This window comes from Bufo gargarizans, chromosome 6, assembly GCF_014858855.1.
Source record: "Bufo gargarizans isolate SCDJY-AF-19 chromosome 6, ASM1485885v1, whole genome shotgun sequence".
NCBI lineage: Eukaryota > Metazoa > Chordata > Amphibia > Anura > Bufonidae > Bufo > Bufo gargarizans.
In genome coordinates, this window is record NC_058085.1 from 242,467,372 (window position 1) to 242,490,541 (window position 23,170).

Sequence of the window (23,170 nt, forward strand, 5' to 3'; positions counted from 1 at the left end):
TCATTTTTTTGCAAAAATGTCGTTAAATTTCAATTAATAACAAAAAAAGCAAAAATGTCAGCAGCAATGAAATACCACCAAATAAAAGCTCTATTAGTGAGAAGAAAAGGAGGTAAAATTCATTAGGGTGGTAAGTTGCATGACAGAGCAATAAACGGTGAAAGTAGTGTAGTGCAGAAGTGTAAAAAGTGGCCTGGTCATTAAGGGCGTTTCAGCTAGGGGGGTTGAATTGGTTAAAAAACACCCTTTTTTTGTTTGTTTTTTGGCCAAAATCCTCAATTTTACAGATCTGCATGTGTGAAATTCAAGTTTAATATATACAGCTTTCATATTCTGTTAATAAAAAAAAATAGAAACATTTGGGCAATATCCAACATCTGGATTAGTCAGTTATTTAGGCTAGAAATACAGCCATAATTTTCTGGGTTTTTAAAAACACACTTTTTTGCTAAAATACACAAGTTTACAGTCCTTGCAGCATTAGCACGAGTGAAATTCGAGGGTTATATACTGCTGTCATATTCAGTTATTAAACAAACATCCAGTTTGGGCAAAAAACTTAAATTGCTGCCTAGTCTGGATCAGTACATGTGAGATGCACCCTTTTAGAGACTGTGGTTCTATAAAGTTATTTGAAATGCAGCCATTTTGGGCAAATAAATTTAATTGCGGCCTAGTCTAGATCAGTCTGTGTGAGATGCACCATTTAGATACTGTGGTTATATTCTTCTATTAATTAAACACCCTTTTTTTGGGCAAAATACACAATTTTACAGCCCTTGCAGCATCAGCACGTGTGAAATTCAAGGGTTATATACTGCTGTCCTATTCAGTTATTAAACAAACACCTGTTTTGAGCAAAAAATTTTATTTTGCTGCCTTTGCTGCATATGTCAATGTGATATACACCCTTTACATACTGTGTTTCTATTCAGTTATTTGAAATACAGCCATTTTGGGCACAAATTTTTAATTGCGGCCTAGTCTGGATCAGGGCGTGCGAGATACACCCTTTACATAATGTCGTTCTATCCTGCTATAAATTAAACACCCATTTAGGGCAAGATCCTAAATTTGAGAAATATGAGGAGAGCGTCAAATTAGGGACGTGGCCCAGGTCGTGGTGCTGCTGGTGAAGCTCCTGTTGCAGGGAGAGGACGTGGTCGATCTGTGCCAGCTACATGCATAAGTGAAACCCCTTCCTCAGGTGCGATTAGGCAACAGAACCTGCAGCGGTATTTGGTCGGGCCTAATGCGGCTCTACGAATGGTGAGGCCTGAACAAGTACAGGCGATGGTAGATTGGGTTGCTGACAGTGCCTCTAGTTCCTTCACATTGTCTCACACCCAGTCTCCTGCTGAAAGATCAGAGTTGTCACCTGCAATCGATGTCCATCAGTCTTTCACCTCACGCCCTTGCAAATAAGCCAAGCAGTATGAGCCCCAAGTCATGCCGCAGTCTCTTCTGCTTTTTGATGACTCTGTTAGCAGGGTTACCCAGGGCCATCCACCTATCCCTGTCCCAGAAGTGGAAGAGATTGAGTGCACCGATGCCCAACCACTTATGTTTCAAGATGAGTACGTGGGAGGACCATCGCAGCACGTCTCGGATGATGTCGAAACACAGGTGCCAACTGCTGGGGCTTTCGAAAGTGTGCAGACTGATAAGGAAGGCAGGGGTGAAGACTGGGTGTAAGATGATGTGGAGGACGATGAGGTCCTCGACCCCCACTTGGAATCAAGGTCATGCGAGTGACCTATGTAGTTCGGAGGAAGAGGCGGTGGTCACACAGAGCCACCAGCACAGCAGAAGAGGGAGCAGGGTGCAAAAGCGGAGCGGCCATCCTCTAGACAGTACACCTGCTACTGCCCACTGCAGCAAGGGACCGAGCACTTGCCAGTTCCAAGGAGTTCCCTGGAGTGGCAGTTCTTCAGACAATGTGCTGACAAGACACAAGTGGTTTGCACGCTGTGCAATCAGAGCCTGAAGTGAGGCATAAACGTTCTCAACCTGAGCACAACCTGCATGACCAGGCATTTAAGTGCAAAGCACGAGCTGCAGTGGAGTAGACACCTAAAAAACCAAGAAAGGTCTCTGGCTCCTCCTGCTTCCTCTTCTGCTGAAGTCTCGGCCTCTTCATCCACCTCTGGAGTGACAGTGCCACCTGCCACCCCGCAAACAGAGGATCTGCAGCAACACCACCACCTGGGTCACCAAACATCTCCACAATGTCCCACGGAAGCGTTCAGCTCTCCATCCCCCAAACACTGAAGAGGAAAAGGAAGTACCCCCACACACCCGTGATCCCTAGCCCTGAATGCCAGCATTTCTAAATTACTGGCCTTTGAAATGCTGTCATTCCATCTGGTGGAGACGGATAGTTTTAAAGGCCTTATGGCGGTGGTTGTCCCACAGTACATCGTGCCCAGCCGCCACTACTTTTCCAGGCCGAGCCATCCCTTCCCTGCACAACCAAGTAGGGGACAAAATCTGGTGTGCACTGCGCAACGCCATCTGTGGCAAGATGCACCTCACTACGGATACGTGGACCAGTAAGCACGGTCAGGGATGTTATATGTCCATAACAGCACACTGGGTAAATGCAGTGGCAGCTGGGTCTGAGGCGGATAGCAGTTTGGCGCATGTCCTTCCACCACCGAGGATTGCAGGGTGCTTCAGTTTGCTTCCTGTTGCTTCCTCCTCCTCTTCGTCATCATCTGGTCAGCGTAACACCTTCACCACCAACTTCAGCACAGCCTGGGGTAAACGACAGCAGGCAGTTTTAAAACGTATCTGTTTGGGGGACAAACCCCACACTACGCAGGAGTTTTGGACGGGCCTTGAACAACAGACCGATGAGCGGTTGGTGCCAGTGAGCCTCAAGCCCAGCCTGGTGGTGTGCGATAATGGGCGAAATCTTGTAGCAGCTCTGGATCCCCGTTACAAGGACAACGTACCATCCTTAATTCCCTCACTGGAGCGTGATCGTAAGATGCGCGAGTAAAAGCGCACGCTGGTAGACGCGCTGCTGGTGGCCTTCCCACCTGACGGGGGGGGGGGCAGTGGAAGCACAAGGCGAAGGCAGAGGATGAGGAAGAGGTAGCCAATGCAGCTGGGGCACCACCAGCACCTCAGAAGGCAGGGTTAGCATGGCCGAAATGTGGAAAAGCTTTGTCAGGACGCTACAACAACCAGCACCTCCAGCTGATATGGAACGTCTTAGCAGGAGGCAGCATTTCACCAACATGGTGGAGCAGTATGTGTGCACATACTGGTCTGCTCCCTTCAACTTCTGGGTCTCCAAATTGGGCACATGGCCTGGGCTTGCCCATTACGCCTTGGAGGTGCTGGCCGGCCCTGCAGCCAGTGTATTATCTGAATGTGTGTTTAGCACGGCAGGGTGCGTCATCACAGACAAGCGCAGCCGCCTGTCCACAGCCAATGTGGACAAGCTCACGTTCATTAAAATGAACCAGGCATGGATCCCACAGGACTTGTCCGTACCTTGTCCAGAATAGACATGTATACCGGCCTTAACCAGCCATTGTTATACTGCAGCGCAATTGCTCATTCTTATATTTTGGATATTTCACTCTCTTTTGGAGTGTACCCTAATGAAAAAAAATATTAAAACCAAAAACCAGTGTTGGCTACCTCGTCGTCCTCTACCGCTGCTTCAACCTACACCGCTACGTCCATCGCCTCCTCAAACTCTTACTCCATATGGAACTCCACCTCATAACTCAATATATTTTTTTTTTATTTGTACAAAGTTTATTTTATTTCATGTCATTTCACTACTTTTTCTGTTACATTTTCGGGTGAAATTCAACTATTTTTGGGTGTGATGTACCACTGCTATACCAAGTAGACAGGTTAAAAAAAAGAAAAAAATTTGTCAGTTACATTTTCGGGTGAAATTCACCAATTTGTGGGTGTGATGTATCACTGCTATACCTAGTAGACAGGTAAAAAAATTAAAATAAATTGTCAGTTACATTTTCGGGTAAAATTCAACTATTTTTGGGTGTGATGTACCACTGCTATACCTAGTAGACAGGTAACATAGTACATAAGGCCGAAAAAAGACATTTGTCCATCCAGTTCGGCCTGTTATGCTGCAAGTTGATCCAAAGGAAGGCAAAAAAAAAAACTGTAGAAGCCAATTTTCCCCACTTTAGGGTAATAAAAAATTCCTTCCTGACTCCAATCGGGCAATCAGAATAACTCCCTGGATCAATGACCCCTCTCTAGTAGCTATAGCCTGTAATATTAATAAATCCCGGCCCCTCTTGAATTCCTTTATTGTACTCACCATCACCACCTCCTCAGGCAGAGAGTTCCATAGTCTCACTGCTCTTACCGTAAATAACCCTTTTCTATGTTTGTGTACAAACATTCTTTCCTCCAGACGCAGAGGATGTCCCCTCGTCACAGTCACAGTCCTGGGGATAAATAGATGATGGGATAGATCTCTATACTGACCCCTGATATATTTAATTTATACATATTAATTAGAATTCCCCTCAGTCGTCTTTTTTCTAAAGTGAATAACCCTAATTTTGATAATCTTTCAGAGTACTGTAGTTGCCCCATTCCAGTTATTACTTTAGTTGCCCTCCTCTGGACCTTCTCCAGCTCTGCTATGTCTGCCTTGTTTACAGGAGCCCAGAACTGTACACAGTACTCCATATGTGGTCTGACTAGCGATTTGTAAAGTGGTAGGACTATGTTCTTATCACGGGCATCTATGCCCCTTCTGACGCAACCCATTATCTTATTGGCCTTGGCAGCAGCTGTCTGACACTGGTCTTAGTTTGCTGTTTAATAAAATTCCTAGATCCTTTTCCATGTCAGTGTTACCGAGTGTTTTGAGAGGTTTATGTATATTTTTTACCCTACACCTTTCCTTCTGAACTGTTCTAGTCCCTCCTTCCATTCCTCCCCCAGTCCCACTACATTGCCCCTGGTCTCTATCTGCCCTATCTTCCCCTCCTATAATGTAATTTCCCTCCCCCCAGTCCCTAGTTTAAACACTCCTCCAACCTTCTAGCCATCTTTCTCCCCAGCACAGCTGCCCCTTCCCCATTGAGGTGCAGCCCGTCCCTACAATAGAGCCTGTAGCCGATAGAAAAGTCGGCCCAGTTCTCCAGGAACCCAAACCCCTCCTTCCTACACCAGTTCTTGAGCCACTTGTTAATCTCCCTAATCTCCTGCTGCCTTTCTTGTGTGGCTTGTGGTACAGGCAGTATTTGGGAAAATACTACCTTTTGAGGTCCTTGCCCTAAGCCTTTAACCTAAATCCCTGAAATAATTTTTAAGGACTCTCCACCTACCTCTAACTTTGTCATTGGTTCCAATATGGACCATGACCGCTGGATCTTCTCCATCCCCTCCCAGTAATCTGTCAACCCGATCCGCGATGTGTTAAACTCTAGCGCCAGGAAGACAGCACACTGTTCGGCGATCACGGTCTTTGTGACAGATTTCCTTATCTGTTCCCCTAATAATGGAGTCTCCCACTACCAGCACCTGTCTGGCCTGCCCTGCTCTCCTGGTTCCCTGCTTACTGCAGCCGACATTCCCCTGACTGGCAGAGGAAGTGTCCGGCTGCAGCAGTGCCGTCCCTGGACTGACATCCCCCTCATCTGCGAAACGTGCAAACTTGTTGGGGTGTGTCAGATCAGGGCTAGCCTCCCTGGCACTCTTCCCTCTACCCTGCTTTCTAACTGTTACCCAGCTAGCTACCTAATTTTCCTCAGCCTCCTCTCTGTCACCCTCCCCCTCATCTACTCCAAAGAGTGCTTGCTCGGTAAAAAAAGGAAAAATTTATTTGTCTGTTACATTTTAAGGTGAAATTCACAAATTTTTCGGTGTAATATACCTCTCCTCTACCTAGTTGACAGCTTAATAAATTTCAATAATTTTTCTTTTACATTTTCGGGTGACAATAAAAAAAAAATTCTGTCATAGACCCCTGCTCTACCATGTAGACAGGTTAATAAATTTCTGTAATTTTTCAGTTATTCTGACATTTTACAATTTTGGACGTGAATAAACCCCTGCTCTGCATAGATGACGGGGAATAAAATTTCAGAAATTCTTCTTTAATTGATGCGCGCCGCCTCCTTTCATTCAATGCTTAAACTAAGTTGTCCCACATTCACGCTTTACTAATTTGTCCCACATTTGCGGTTCAATAATTTTTCCCACATTTGTGATTTACAAATTTTTCCCACATTTGCGCTTCAATAATTTTTCCCCCATTTGCGCATTAATAATTTGTCCCACATTTGCGCTTAAATAATTTGTTCAACATTTGCGCTTTAACAGCTTTTCCGACATTTTCGCTAGATCCCCCCAAAAATTAATCCATTTATCTCCCTTGAATGTGGTCTCTCTTTCTCACGCTCCCTCTCCGGAACCCTGATTCGCCAATAACCGTGATCAACATGGTAGGCTCAGAAAAGAACATAGAAAGTTGATAGAGAAGATATCCAAATGGATGGTGGATGTCACGGGGGCACCTCTGCATAGGCAACAGGAACATACATTTTTAAAAATTGTCTGTTACATTGTCAGGTGACATTTTTCTAATTTTGCCGGATAGAAACCCCTGCTCTGCATAGGTGACAGGGAATAAAATGTAAGAAATTCTTCTTTAATTGATGCGCGCCACCTCCTTTCTTTCAATGCTTAAACTTTAACAAGTTGTCCCACATTTGCGCTTCAATAACTTTTCCCACATTTGCACTTCAGTAATTTGTCCCACATTTGCGCCTCAATAACTTTTGTTTCCGCTCGATAAAAAAAAAATGTAATACATTTATCTCCCTTGGATGTGGTCTCTCTTTCTCACGCTCCCACTCCGGCGTGGAACCCTTATTCGCCAATAACCGTGATCAACATGGTAGGCTCAGAAAAGAACATCGAAAGTTGATAGAGAAGATATCCAAATGGATGGTGGACGTCACAGAGACGTGCGATCAGGCAGAAGTTAGCTAGATTATTACACAACAAGGTCTATGGTTAGACGATTCTAACGTTACCGGAATACTCTGCAATGCTATTCAACAACAACAACAAAAAAAGAGTATATAATTGCTTGAATAAAAATATCTATTTATTGAAATTCATAAACAAAGTGTACAAGACACAAATTCAGACTGTTAATATGATGAGAATATCCAAAGTTATCCACATCTATGACACCAAATGGCTATGCAATAATAAACTGTAACTGCCATGAGTTAATATAATGGAGACATACTATGTGCCTGACTGTATGGAGTGGTGGGGTGAAAATCCCAACTAAGTTCGACCGCACTGATGTCTATCAATATAACTATGGATAATAAAGTGGCTAGTGCATATAGAAGAACCTCATCTGAAGTTCGTCCTTATGTCACGACCCTTGGTCATGGTCGTGACTCCTTGGGAGCCGCATGCAGTTACCCGCGGTTTTGGTGTTGTGTCAACCGCAGCTGGGGGCACTTAGTGGTTTGCCTCAGGTGCGGTTGCCGCGGATAACAGGCATGCGTGCGGTTGCCCTTGGCAACGTGTTTTATGTGCACTCCCTTTGTCTGTTTGTGGTGCACTAGGTCATGTGTTGTATGCACGGAGACACCTTCCTTCACCTGCGGTTGTCCGCGGCAACGCTGTTGCTGTGTGCATGTGGTGGCAGGGTCTCGGCCTGCTGGCTGTTCCCCAGAACATGGTTGCCACGCATGCCGTTGCTGGCGGTAACAGGTGAGTGTGTTGGTGTGTGTTATGTATTGTATGTACTTCCCCTTTAAGTTGGTGTTTTCCCTTTCCTGTGGTGCTGGAAGGGTTAATTCTCTTCCCAGTGTGTGTTGTGATGTCACTGGGTGTGTTTTGACCGGTGGGTGTGGCCACTTAGGCCTATAAAGCCTCGTTCTCTGGCTTGGCTCAGTAGCTTGCTTTCAGCCAGGCATAGCTGGAGCAGCCTCCTGTATATTACCATCTACCAGTGGGGGCCTCCCTTCTAGTCATAAAACTATGTTTCACGGTGTTATGAAGGTGTGTGTGGGGTTTACTTATTATTGCAGCTTATGGTCCTGGGTTCCTGTGTGATGTCTGGTGTGTGCTGTGTCCGTTGGTGTTCAGAACTGAAGCACCTGCACATGGGTTCCAGGGTTTGTTGTCTGTGGCTACATACACAGGTGAATCCAATTATGATAAAGAGTATTTAAGGGGATCAATTGTAAATTTCCCTCTTCTTTTAATTTTCTCTGAAGAGTAGCAACATGGGGGTCTCAAAACAACTCTTAAATGACCTGAAGACAAAGATTGTTCACCATCAGGGTTTAAGGGAAGGATACAGAAAGCTGTCTCAGAGATTTCAGCTCTCTTTTTTCACAGTTAGGAACATATTGAGGAAATGGAAGACCACAGGCTCAGTTCAAGTTAAGGCTCGAAGTGGCAGACCAAGAAAAATCTCGGATAGACAGAAGCGACGAATGGTGAGAACAGTCAGAGTCAACCCACAGACCAGCACCAAAGACCTACAACATCATCTTGCTGCAGATGGAGACACTGTGCATCGTTCAACCATTCGGCACACTTTACACAAGGAGATGCTGTATGCGAGAGTGATACAGAGAAAGCCCTTTCTCCGCCCACAGCACAAAAAGTGCCGCTTGAGGTGGGCTAAAGCACATTTGGACAAGCCAGCTTCATTTTGGAATAAGGTGCTGTGGACTGATGAAACTAAAATTGAGTTATTTGGCCATAACAAGGGGCGTTATGCATGGAGGAAAAAGAACACAGCATTCCAAGAAAAACACCTGCTACCTACAGTAAAATATGGTGGTGGTTCCATCATGCTGTGGGGCTGTGTGGCCAGTGCAGGGACTGGGAAATTTGGTCAAAGTGGAGGGACGCATGGATTCCACTCAGTATCAGCAAATTTTGGAGACCAATGTCCAGGAATCAGTGACAAAGCTGAAGCTGAGCCGGGGCTGGATCTTTCAACAAGACAACGACCCTAAACACGGCTCAAAATCCAATAAGGCATTTATGCAGAGGACCAAGTACAACATTCTGGAATGGCCATCTCAGTCCCCAGACCTGAATATAATTGAAAATCTGTGGTGTGACTTAAAGAGAGCTGTCCATGCTCGGAAGCCATCAAACCTGAATGAACTAAAGATGTTATGTAAAGAGGAATGGTCCAAAATACCTTCAACCACAATCCAGACTCTCATTGGAACCTACAGGAAGCGTTTAGAGGCTGTCATTTCTGCAAAAGGAGGATCTACTAAATATTGATTTCATTTCTTTTTTGTGGTGCCCAAATTTATGCACCTGCCTAATTTTGTTTAAACAATTATAGCACACTTTCTGTAAATCCAATAAACTTCATTTCACTTCTCAAATATCACTGTGTGTGTCTCCTATATGATATATTTAACAGACATTTTTTATCGTAACAACCAACGATTTATACAGGAAAATCATGACGATTAACAAGGTTGCCCAAATTTTCGCATCCCACTGTATATATCGCATATTTAGGCAATCTACATGTTGTCACACATTGTATCTTACTCAAAAAGGAAGGAAATAAATATGAACCTAATTCTATATGTTAGCCCTATATTCGTGCACAGGGATTTATATTTTAGATTAAAAATGCTTAATTATTGTAAATACTTATACCGACTATAAATATATATTATAAGGTGCAAAATTGAATAAAGGGGTGTCAACTGGGTTAATATATGTGCAAATACTATAATGGTGTATAAATCACATTGTGATAAAATTTGACCGCAATAAGTCACATTACAATATATAACTATACCAATTAAAGTCCAGGTTAAAAATAATGAAAAAAGGATTGTCCTGGACAAGTGAATAGTATTAAAAAGCTGCATAATGCAGAATAATAAATTATACTGTGCCCTTGCTTATTACCACAATTCACGTAGTAAATAAAGTGCTATAGTGCATTCCTAATTAATGTTAAAGTCCATCAATATCATTGACATGATAATAAGATCCCTCCTTCCCTCATATACTACAAAGCCCAGCCATGATCCACAGTATTTCACTGTGTACCCGCTAATTGCCGTCCTTATCCTGATGGTTATTTGTATTCTTGTTTGTAGATGACCTTCAATTTTGCACTGATTACCCCATTGACCAACCAAGCAGAAGGAATCCATGATGGTACGTCGATATTCATATCATACTGGATAACGACGATTATATCTAGAAAGGAAAAATATATTTCAATACTAGCTCTTAAACAGTGATTTGATGTAACAATTGTAACCAATTAAATAAAATGATGGATACCCATCAACTTAAAAGATGCAACGGTCACAGGAAAGAGCTGAATCCCAAATTTTCGTTCAATCCTTTGGGTGCCAATGTCTCGAGTCTAAAAATCCATCTGCTCTCTAATTGGGCCAATTTCTTTCCCCTATTGCCTCCCCTAATTCCAGGATGTATCATATCAATACCCCTGAATCGCAACAGATCGTATTGTCGTGGAATAATTTAAAATGTTTTGGGATGGTCTTTAGGCAGTTGATGTCCATCTCGTCTTTGGCTTTTTAAATGTCTCTGGCATGTTCCCTCACTCTTTTTCTTAATTCCCTCATGGTAAGCCCTATGTAAATTTTCTCACAGGGACATACTGCATAGTAAATTACTTCTGTTGAGGAGCATGAAATATATTCACGAATTTGATAGTTTTTCTCTTTTACTGGAATCTGTGAAGCTGTTTTTTTTTTTAATCTATGTTTCTACACGCCTTACATGAACCACAGGGATATGACCCCTGTCTTCCTACTCTGCCATCTCTATCATCCGCGGGTACATAGTGGCTGTGCACCAACATATCCTTTACATTTTTGGATCTTCTAGCTGTCATCAGAGGTCTGTGATACATTCCCACATTTTAGTATCCGTTTGTAGGCTCTCCCAATGTTTTTTGAGGATATCATTAAGTTGTGCCCACTGTTTGTTGTAATTAGTAATGAATCTTGGTTCATTTTTTACTATTTTTCTTATTTGTCTTAATTATATTGGGGCATAACCATTTTCTCTCGTTTTTTTTGTGGCTATTTTAATCCTTTTGTGTATTTGCCGGTTACTATATCCTCTGTCTTGGAACCTACCTTTGAGGTCAGCCCTTTGTCCGAACAGATCCTTTTCAATAGCAAAAACTGGCCTGTGGGAATTCCACCAATAGTTGCTCTTGGATGTGCTGAGCTTGCGTGCAGTACGGTGTTAACCGCAGTGTCCTTTCTATGGATATCCGTCGCCAAACATCCCCTTTCATTTGCTTCGATCTTGAGGTCCAGGAAGTCAATAGTCCTTGCTGCCTGGAAGGTAAGTTTGATGTTAAGATTATTCTGGTTTAACTCTCCCATGAATTGATTCAGTTCTTCGATGGATCCTTCCCATATAAACAGCACGTCGTTGATGTAGCGCATCCAATTATGGACCCGCTCCACACCGACGATGCTGCTGTCATGGAAGATGTTTCTTTCCCACGCCCCAAAAAACAGGTTGGTGTAGCAAGGGGGCAAACGTGGCCCCAATTGCCACACTCTGTATCTGGAGGTAATATTTATCCCTGAATACAAAAAAATTGTGCTCAAGCACAAACTCCAAGAGGTCCAATATCAAGTTATTGAAAGATTGTTCCTGGTTACCTCTCAAAAATTCCACCACTGCCTTCATTCCGTCTTCATGTCTAATACTGGTATATAGAGATTCTACGTCTGCAGTGACTAGCAACATATTGTCTTCCATTTCTATATTTTCCAGTCTATTAAGGACTGCCGTGGTATCCTGCACAAAAGCAGGTAAGTTCATGACCAGTTGCTGTAGATGAAAATCTATGAACTTACAGACATTTTTACTTAATCCCTCATTTCCAGCCACTATAGGATCTTTAGGGTTTTTATGATTTTCGGGATTATGTAGAAAGTGGGGATTCTGGGATAACTTACCAGTAACATATCTTTGATTTTTTTTTTGGGGGATAACGTTATCATCTTCAGCAAAATCCAAGATGCTGTTCAATTCCTTTTTGAAAGACAGGAAGTGGATTATACGGTAGACATTTATAACACACCCTGTCCCTTAATAATTTGAACACCTGTCTTTCATACACCTCGGATGGCCAGATGACCACATTGCCTCCTTTGTCTGTTTGCTTGATGACTATCCCTTTTATTAGTTTTAAATCCTCCAAAGCTTTGTTCTCAGATATGGTTAAATTATGTCCACTTTTGGCTCTACCCAGCTTTTTAATGTCCTCACTGACTAATTTGACAAAGATGTCAATGGCCGGACAAAAATTAAAAGGTGGGAACGTCTGTGATTTTTCCCTCGTATCCATGGGTAGAAGACTTACCTTTTGTTCTTGTTCATTTTCCTCTGCCAAATCTTCCAATATTTGTAATGCTTCTCTTTCTTCTTTGGTATTGAGTCCGTCTTTATTACCCCCCTGGTGATGTAATCTCTTTAAAGGTAGTTTTCTTGCAAATAAATGCACATCTTTTATTACTGTAAATAAATTAATATTAGTGGCTGGGCAAAAACTCTAAACTCTTTCTAGTACATTCGTTTGATCCAGACTTAATTCTATGTCAGACAAATTAATTACCTTAGGAATATCTTCCTTTCCTTTTTTGGTTTTATTTTCTGTTTTACGTTTATTGCCTTGTTGTCTGCTTAGCCAATTATTTTTGGCCCGTCCTGATCTCAGGACATGTTCATCTCTATTTCTAGAGCCGGCATCAGAGACTGTGCCCACTGAGGATAGAGAGGATGTTCTGGATCTGGAACCAGTCCCCTCATTGGCTTGTTGCCATTATGTAGACTTTATTGTTGTTATAGTCTGTAACATCTCTCTGAAATTTTCTGAGAGATTATTTCCTTTTCCCATACTAGAAAACTATTACTAATGTCCTCATAAAATTTTTGGAAATTTTCCTCAGCCAGTAAATTTTTTGAGTTTGCAGAACATGCAGCTCTGTTTCTAAACTTAACAGTTTTCTGTTATTAGCTTCCATTATGATCTCTATAAAATCAAAGGCACCTTTGGAAGCTGCTTCCTCCCATCTTTTTTTTTAAATCAGGATCATCTAATCCAAAATTCGGGAACTTTTGAATTCTGAGTCCTCTAGGAATAATCTTTTTGTTTTTATAATTCTCTGGGGACGCCTTATTCCACCAGACTCAGATTTTTTTGTTACAAAGGAATTTATATTGTTGGGGGGATTCTCTGACCTGGGCCATAGCATCACTAAAAACATTGGATTCTCGACTAAAAATATTATCAGCTTGTGCGAGCCATGCCTGTTCTCTGGCTCCCAGATCTATTTGTCGACCGGATTCTGTTATAAACACAAGGTCTAGGGTTAGATTATTCTAACGTTACCGGAATACTCCGCAATGCTATCCAACAACAACAACAAGAAAAGAGTATATAGTTCCTTGAATAAAAATATCTATTTATTGAAATTCATAAAAAAGTGTACAAGACAAATTCAGACTGTTAATATGATGAGAATATCCAAAGTTATCCACATCTATGACACCAAATGGTTATGCAATAATAAACTGTAACTGCCATGAGTTAATATAATGGAGACATACTATGTGCCTGACTGTATGGAGTGGTGGGGTGAAAATCCCAACTAAGTTCGACCGCACTGCTGTCTATCAATATAACTATGGATAATAAAGTGGCTAGTGCATATAGAAGAACCTCATCTGAAGTTCGTCCTTACCTATGTTAGGTGGGTATTATAGATGGGGGTGCTGCTCATCGACGCGCTTTTCATCGCCTGTGACTTCCTCAGGAGAAGTGAGCTTAAGGTGGGGAATACTAATCATTTAAATCATACGCTGTCCTATCATTTTCTTTGCTTGGGGTCATGTGAGTTTACTAATGGGATCAGCTGAAATGGTAACTGGTTTGGCGCATGACAAGCCTCCTTCCTTGCGCTACCCCAAACACTACCTCCTCCACATGACCCCAAGCAAAGAAAATGATAGGACAACGTATGATTTAAATGATTAGTATTCCCCACCTTAAGCTCACTCCTTCTGAGGAAGTCACAGGCGAAGAAACGCGCGTCAAGGAGCAGCACCCCCATCTATAACACCCACCTAACATAGGTAAGGCCTCTTTCACACTTGCGTTGTCCGGATCCGGCGTGTACTCCACTTGCCGGAATTACACGCTGGATCCGGAAAAACGCAAGTGTACTGAAAGCATTTGAAGACGGATACGTCTTCAAAATGCTTTCAGTGTTACTATGGCACCCAGGACGCTATTAAAGTCCTGGTTGCCATAGTAGGAGTGGGGGAGCAGTATACTTATAGTCCGCACGGCTCGCAGGGCGCTCCAGAATAACGTCAGAGCGCCCCATGCGCATGGATGACGTGCCATGCGATCACGTGATCCATGCGCTTGGGGCGCCCTGACGTCACTCTGGAGCGCCCCGGGAGCCGCACGGATGGTAAGTATGCTGCTCCCCCGCTCCCCACTACACTTTACCATGGCTGCCAGGACTTTAGCATCCCGGCAATCATGGTAACCACTCTAAAAAAGCTAAACGTCGGATCCGTTTAGCTTTAGGCCGGATCCGGATCAATGCCTTTCAATGGGCATTCATCCGGATCCGGCCTTGCGGCAAGTCTTCAGGATTTTTGGCCGGCGCAAAAAGCGCAGCATGCTGCGGTATTTTCTCTGGCCAAAAAACGTTCTGTTCCCGAACTGAAGACATCCTGATGCATCCTGAACGGATTTCACTCCATTCAGAATGCATTAGGATAAAACTGATCAGGATTCTTCCGGCATAGAGCCCCGACGACGGAACTCTATGCCGGAAGAAAAGAACGCAAGTGTGAAAGAGCCCTAAGGATGAACTTCAGATGAAGTTCTTCTATATGCACTTGCCACTTTATTATCCATAGTTATATTGATAGACATCAGTGCGGTCGAACTTAGTTGGGATTTTCACCCCACCACTCCATACAGTCAGGCACATAGTATGTCTCCATTATATTAACTCATGGCAGTTACAGTTTATTATTGCATAGCCATTTGGTGTCATAGATGTGGATAACTTTGGATATTCTCATCATATTAACAGTCTGAACTTGTGCATTGTACACTTTTTATGAATTTCAATAAGTGTTAAGCAATGTTTACATTGCTGAGTTTGTGCTAGGGGAGGCGGGGCCACACAGGGTTAAAAGGAGGCAGCCTGAGGTACCTGCTGCTGCTCCTTCGTCGGCACGTCTGAAGCACTTCCGGGTCGTTCAGGGCCAGGTTCGGGTCTGGAAATCAGCGCGTGCAGGTCGCATCATTGCGACTCCAAGTAAGACAGGGGCGGCAGCACGACTCAGGACACTGAGGGGGCGGGGTGGCAAAGACCAGCAGGTGCAGTGCAGACCGCGTTCCTTGGCCGCACGACTCCGGCGGCGGGACTCGCTCTGCACAGCACCACCTGGTGGCCATATGCGGCGCGGTCGGGGGGGGGGGCGGGATTTGGTTCAGCGGCAGCCCAGAGACCCGGCACTAGGCATAAGCTGCCGCAAGCTGAACTCCCCAGGGCAGCCCCCCCCCCCCCCCCCCCGGCTGCAAGCAAGGTCGCCACATGTACCATCTGCACATACTGGAAAAAAAAAAAGGGGGGGGGGGGGCTGTACGGATGGCAAATACAGTGTCACACGTTCACCGGCACGCCATGCACGTCATTAGGGAGGTTTCTGCTGTAGGTGGTTGTCAAGATGCATTTGTTTATCCAATACGTACCCCAGCAACCTCTTCATACCTAGGCCGTAGCATCCACGCACCAGGTTCAGGCGACCGCACAATCAGGTCACATACCACTCGCCGTGACCTCACCAGGCAGCGGCCTGGCGGGGGCGGCTCTTTGGCAGTCCCGGTCACCAGCCACTCCTTATGGGCGGGGGGGGGGGGTCAGAAGTCCAGGTACTGGTTTAAAAAAAAAAAAAAAAACATGTTCATGTTTTCATACACGGAAACAAGGTATGTATCAGGTTCCGACATAGCACAAGCAGGCAGTCATCCATGGCGTGAAGTCCACGGTGGAGGGTTGGCCTACACCTCAAAAAAATAAATAAAAAATAAGTCTGTCACGTCCTCAGACTCACTTAAGTCCTGTCACGACCACGGGCATCCATAACGCGTCTGTCACGTCTTCAGACTTGCGATACAATCCTGTCACGACTACATGCATTCGATAAAGAAAGAAAGAAAAAATCCCTGTCACGACTACAGGCATTTCGATAAAGAAAAAAAAAAAAACTGTCACGACTACAGGTGTTCGTATTTCAACGTCTGGCACGTCCACAGACTCGCAATAAAGTCCTGTCACGACCACAGGCAGTCTTGTCATACACAACTTTCACGTCCACAGGCTGGTCAAAGTCCTGTCACGCCTACAGGCACACACCACCGCTCATCCACACATCAGCACGAAGTCCTGTCACGACCACAGGCACACGTACTGGGACGTCTTCTCAGTCATGGTCACTCCACAGGTGCCACCTGGACATCCCAACACGGGCCAGGGCCGGTCCCGTCTTCGGGCCTCACAGCCCGGGAGACTACGGGGTGCGATCACGCAGGTGGCGGTAGCACGCTGGTCCGCCCCGGCACCCACAGGGCGGTCAGGCCCCCGTAGTGGCTAGGCACTCGAGCACAAGGTCATACTCGCAGCTTGGGAAAGGGGGGTTCTAATGGCTCTCAATTAATAACCAATAGGAAGATGTCGCAAGAATTCACTCCTGGAGGCTCTTCCGCGTCGCGAGATAATGGGGACACCCAGTCGGAGCGAAGCATGGGACCCTCGTTACGTTCCTGGACCATCCCAAAGTTGTCCGCCGAGCTGCGCCGAAGAGGCATCCCCTTCCCAGCATCAGCAAGGAAAGCCGAGTTGTATCGTCTTCTGATGTCAGATGGACCACCAGTGAGTCAAGACGAGGTTTCCATGGGTACCATTCAGACGTCGCTAACCCAACTACACGCCGTGATCAACAATATGGCGTCATCCATGTCAGACCTTCAAGCCAGAATGGATTCGGTGGAAGCGTGGTCTGCGGCGGCAGCATTAGCGACACCAACACCTGCGGCAGGGCCATCCGGTGCTTTGGGTGGGTCATCCCACTTTCCTTCAATCGCCCCGTCCCACTTCATTCCGGACAGTATAAGGCAGGACATATTGGAGGGCAAAGACGTCAACCTGGCGTCCCTGCTTATTGCGACACATGAGGCCCCGGACAATAGAACCATTGCGTGTGGGGAGGTCTTGGTAATCCTGAAGTCTAAGGACGCTAGGCTTAACAGGAAATTGAACGTCACGGAATTCGTTCTAGCTTTCAGCTTATATCGGGACGTGATTTGCACAGTCAACCCGCATAGGAGGGCCGAACTAGATCTATACATGTTGTGAGACAGTGACAGGTCTCACACAGGTTAGAGGCAAGGAAGGGGTGGATAGTTCGGTCCACACCCATATTCCACCACAGGTGAGACCAGCTGGAAGTAATCAGGCTGGCACAAAGCACCTCCCAGGGTGTCAGCAAGGGGGGGGAGTGTGTTGCCTGTGGACAGAGGCCTGGAGGCTCTGTGTGGTCCAAGCCAGGAGGGCTGAGAGACCACTATTCCCCAAGAGATACTGGACTGGAGGCAGTGGGCGTACTGTGCTCTGTACAGCCAGGAGGCTGTGGGACATTGGCTGAGAAAGCCGCACATGTTCACAGGGTGTGAACAAGGACTTAGGTGAGTCAGGAAACTCTGTGTTAGTTAGAGCCTAGCCGGGCAAGTGTTTATTATTTTATGTGGATGTCGCATGTGTTAGGTGAAGCTGCGACTTCATGATAACCTGTATTGGTTGGCGTGTGCGCAATAAATGCACGGTTTGGACCTGAAACCTGGTGTCCTAAAGTCGTATCTGTGAGAATGACCCCCAAATAAGAGGCGATCCCTTACAATGTACAAGATGGTGGAATTAGGTTACAAATATGGCGGCACAGCATTCTTCGACTACCACCGGTCTTTCTCAGCCAAAGCAGCAGCACTCATCCAGTGTCAGCACGTGCTGGATTGGTCGGACATAGACACAGGACATAGGATTGCCGCCATTTTGCAGGGCTCAAAGCCCCGACCTGCACGGTCTGCAACTCATACTCCCACACCACGGGTTGGTGTTCTCAGACGGGCCACGTAGCAGATCCGGCACCACCTTATTCAGCCCCAGGTCCATCCAACACCAAGCCAGCATCCGGGGTAGACAAGTTAGGTCGTCCCATTAAATACCTTGGCAGGAGCCAGATATGTAACAATTATAACTACGCCATTTGTCACTACAACCAGTGCAGGTTGCTACACCTGTGGGCGACTCGTTTTAGGGCCCATCCACGCGCGGCATGCCCTCAAAGGAATCAAGGCCCAGCGTGACTAAGCGTGGTCAACGTGGGTCTGCTGGCGGTATTCTTGGCTGAACATCCACACCCGCACTCACTCAAACCACGTTCGAGTGTGACAATTTGCAGTCCGCAGCCAGGGACCCTGAGGCGGTAACCCAGTTGATCCACACTGAGCTAGACCGGGGATACTTGATAGGACCATTCAGCCAACCTCCCTTCGCATGCTGGAGAGTCAATCCAGTAGGCATCGTGACCGGCAAATTTAATAATAAAAAACGCCTAATCTATGACTTGTCCGCCCCACATTCTTTACACATACCAAGCTGGAACTCTCTGATTCCATCCGAAGAATTCACTATGAGATACGCATCAATAGACAAAGCTATACAGGTCATAATCAGATTAGGCAGAGGCACCTGGCTGTCAAAAGCAGACATCACCGATGCTTTCAAATTACTTCCCATCCATCCTGAGTTATGGCAGTGGCATGGCATGAAATAACAGGGTGCTTATTATTTCGCCAGTAAACTGACCTTCGGGTCAGTTAGTCCAGCCCCTGGTTGTTCGACCAGCTGGCCAGCGCGCTGCATTGGATCTTGACCAACACCTTCAGGGCAAACCACGTCATCCACTACTTAGATGATTTTCTCCTGATAGAATCCCCAGATCAAGTACCTCAAGACCTACAAGTCCTGCACACGGCGTTTTCAGACCTGAGAATTCCATTGGCCCCGCACAAAGTGGAGGGACCCAGCACAGAGATCACCTTTCTAGGCATCCACTTGAACACAGTGGACATGAAGGCCAGTCTTCCTCAGGACAAGCTGGTCAGAATCAAGTTGTTCACAGACTAGCACAAGTGAGGGTAACCACCAGGGCAGATCTTCAGTCACTCCTTGGAATGTTGAATTTCGCCATGCGCATCATGCCGCAGGGCAGGTCCTTCATTTCAAGGCTCCTGGCACTCCTCCCGCTAGCACCGCTAGCACCCTGCCAAGACAGCCCAGTCCAGCTGGACCAAGACGCCATCGCTGACTTGTTGATGTGGGACAACTTTCTCTCCCAATGGAATGGGGTTTCCCTGTTCACCCCGGTGGCGTCCAGTGATTCCCCAGTGATCCACACAGATGCCTCGCCTGCTGCCGGCTTTGCAGCCATCCATGGCACTCACTGGTTCGCCCAATCATGGCCGGCAGAGGTCACCAGCATCTCAGGGTTTTCAAGGAGTTCCTCACTCTTTCAGATTTATCCCATAGTAGCAGCGGCTGTCACGTGGGGGGCTCAGTGGAGCAACCAGACAGTCCTGTTCCTGACCGACAATGAGGCTCTCGCCAACATTCTAATGAAGGGCAGGTCAGCCTCCAGGCACATCATGGCATTCGTGTGAAAGCTTGTGTGGCTGGCTCTGCAAAACAATTTCAACTTCATATGCACACACATAAGTGGCCAACGCAATGTCGCAGCCGATGCTCTATCTCGGTTTAACTTTCCCCTCTTCTTTCAGGTCTTTCCAGAGGCAGATCTCTCCCAAACACCAACCCCGCCTCATGGCCAGCTATTGTTGGAGTAGCACCATTTCTCCAGATGGCTAGGAACCTCATGTCCGATTCTCTATCCAGCAATACACGAAAGGCGTACAGGACGGCCTGGCGTTTGTTCAACAGGTTCAAAATCTCTTACCCTCCGGCCGGGGAGGGTCCTATCACTTACCTGCTTGCGTTTATAGCTTTTTGCCACTCTCAGCTAAATCTATCTTATAGCACCATTAAACTGTACCTCGCGGGCATACAGCATCATTGGTATGTATAGTTCCCGGATCAACCATCTCTGTTCACGGCCCATCCGGTCAAATCCTTGCTGAGGGGCATCCAGAAACAGGCCATCAAAAGAAGACCTGCCAGGCAACCTTTCACCGGCAACATGGTTAGGACAGTTTCTGACGCACTGGCCAATGACCCCTTCGGACACTACATCAGCTCACTCGTCAGGGCAGCATTGTATCTGGCGTTCTACGGGTTCCTCAGGCCAGGTGAGTTCACTTGTGTTAAATCATCCAAAAAATTCTTGCAGAGAAACCAACTGGTTTGGGACGGTACTCATCTCATCCTCAGCTTGGACTCCAGCAAGACGGACTGACCTGGGGAATCCGTGCCGGTCAGGTACTTCGTCACCAACAACAGGTGGTGCCCAGTAACGATCCTACGTGAGTGGTTGCAGTACACCGGGGACATGCCCGCGGAGGCCCCCCTCTTCCAGCTAGATGGGTTCCCCTTGAACATTCAGTCTTTCCTCAGATATGTTCGGTTATTGATCTCCTCATCAGGGGGCAACCCGTTAGCCATCACCGGGCATTCGTTTCGCATAGGGGCCGCCTCCGCAGCCTCCAAAAATAATGTACCGGCACACATCATTCAGAAGTTGGGCAGGTGGAAATCGGCATGCTACGCTCGTTATGTTCCTTATCCTCAACAGGAAATGTCACTTGCTTTCAATCATTTGTTGTTGTAATTTCACTTAGAATACACAGATCCTAACCTTTCCTGCATCCGTGTGGTTTTTGGCCCCTTCAGGCTACCCTCAAAATACAGCAGTTCCGGCATAACTCCACTGCTTCAGGTAGGTACAGGCACGTACTTCTCAGCCAGCCAATCCTGGCACAAGTGTTAAGCAATGTTTACATTGCTGGGTTTGTGCTAGGGGAGGCGGGGCCACACAGGGTTAAAAGGAGGCAGCCTGAGGTACCTGCTGCTGCTCCTTCGTCGGCACATCTGCCCACCCAACCCTCCCCTTTCATCACAGAATCCACACTGGGGTAGCCCCCTTCAGGCTACCCTGAAAATACAGCAGTTCCGGCATAACTCCACTGCTTCAGGTAGGTACAGGCACGTACTTCTCAGCCAGCCGATCCTGGCACAAACTGTATTACTATGTAATTGCATGCATGCTCTCCACTTAAAAAAAATATAGGGGGTCATTTATTACCCTGAAATACTCCTATATTAGGAGTTGCACCGCAATTTGTGACTTTTCCCCACTCAAAAAAAAAAAAATAGGGGGAGTGGCGTGGGTGGTAAAGGTCTGCACGGCTACACGACTACAGTAAGGGTCTCATTCATAATTTTCTATGCCTGTTTTAGGCATAGAAAATGGTCTAAATGTAAGCCAACTAGGAAGCTGGCTTACCTTTAGAACTGCCGCTAGATGCGCCGAAGTTATGAGCACTGGATCTTTCTGCTCTGATTATTTGATTAATAAGATTAGGTGACTTTAGATGGGGACTACAGTAAGGGTACTTTCACACTTGCGGCAGAGGATTCCAGCAGGCAGTTCCGGCGACACAGTACTCCAAGTTCGGTCTGACTAGTGATTTGAAAAAGTGGTAGGACTATGTTCTCATCACAGGCATCTATGCCCCTTTTGATGCAACCAATTATCTTATTGGCCATGGTAGCATCTGCCTGACACTGGTTTTTACTGCTTAGTTTGCTGTTTATTAAAATTCCTAGGTCCTTTTCCATGTCCATTTACCATATATACGGGTGATTTGCATTACTCCTTCCCATGTGTTTAAAGGGAGTCTGTCACCACATTTGACCATATTAGACAGATCCTATAGCGTTATATGTGCCACCCAGCAGTTAAAAACGGTACCTTTGTTGCATATAACCGAGTCTTCTTTCTGCCAAAAATGAACTTTGAAGATTGTGTAAACGAGCCCTGCCCTCCTTGTGCCTGTGCCCGCTTCTTGTCCTGGCAGGGCATCGCAATACCTACTGCGCATGCGCCGGCTACGAATTTGTCCGCGCAGCCGCAATGGAAAAGGCGAGGGGAGGGGAGTAAACGGGCGGGCACAGGCACAAGGAGGGCAGGGTTATGAGCCGTTAGGGAGGTCCGGTCTTGGGCTCGAAAGATTGAGACACCGCCCTGGGCACTTGAGAGGGCTCGTTTACACAATCTTCAAAGTTCATTTTTGGCAGAAAGAAGACTCGGTTATATGCAACAAAGGTACCGTTTTTAACTGCTGGGTGGCACATATAACGCTATAGGATCTGTCTAATATGGTCAAATGTGGTGACAGACTCCCTTTAACCTTACATTTGTCAGTGTTAAACCTCATCTGCCACTTCTCTGCCCAAGCCTCTAATCTATCCAGATCAATCTGTAGCAGTATATTGTCCTCTTCAGTGTTAATTACTTTACACTAGGGCTGCAACGATTATCGATAATATTTGGTAACCGGATTCGTTGTCGACGATTCCAGTTATTGAATAATTGTCCGATTTGTTGCTATGCGGGCGGGAGCGGGCGGCAGCGTGTAAAACTTACTAGTACACTTCGTAGCAGGTACGACGTAGCATTTTTTGCTTTGCTGGTGTAATCCCCATTTAGTATGTGTTGCAGAATTGACAGCGCAGTCCAGTGCACATCTTGCATGATGTATGCAGTCCTGGAACAGGAGTTCAAGGGTGCATATCTTTATACAAGATGTGAGCAAATTACCCGTTTGGAATCGCAAATCGGTTCTCTAAATGGGCAAGTTGCAACACCTGAGAGGCTTTGACAATTTGCAAAAGAGTTTTCTTCTCACCGAGCAAGCACTCTTTGGGGTAGATGAGGGGGAGGATTACAGAGAGGAGGCTGAGGAAAGTGAGGTAGCTAGCTGGGTAACAGTTAGGCCCCATGCACACGGCCGTGTTTCACGGCCGTGGAACCGCGG

At 46.0% G+C, this 23,170-nt stretch overlaps 1 protein-coding gene across 2 annotated transcripts in view; it reads right to left on the minus strand.

Annotated features, from left to right (window-relative positions):
* Positions 1-9,417: 9,417 nt before the first annotated feature.
* Positions 9,418-23,170, minus strand: part of LOC122941349 (oocyte zinc finger protein XlCOF8.4-like) — a 54,627-nt gene continuing 40,874 nt past the window's right edge. The window contains exons 6-8 of one of the 2 annotated variants that reach the window (XM_044298510.1): positions 12,398-12,549; positions 11,151-11,357; positions 9,418-10,236 (exon numbers count right to left, since the gene is read on the minus strand). In XM_044298510.1, the coding sequence (XP_044154445.1) occupies positions 10,231-10,236; positions 11,151-11,357; positions 12,398-12,549 (365 nt within the window). In that variant the 3' untranslated portion in view covers positions 9,418-10,230. Of the gene's footprint in view, positions 10,237-11,150; positions 11,358-11,990; positions 12,067-12,397; positions 12,550-23,170 lie in introns of those variants that run through there. The other variant, XM_044298512.1, reaches the window with a different exon arrangement.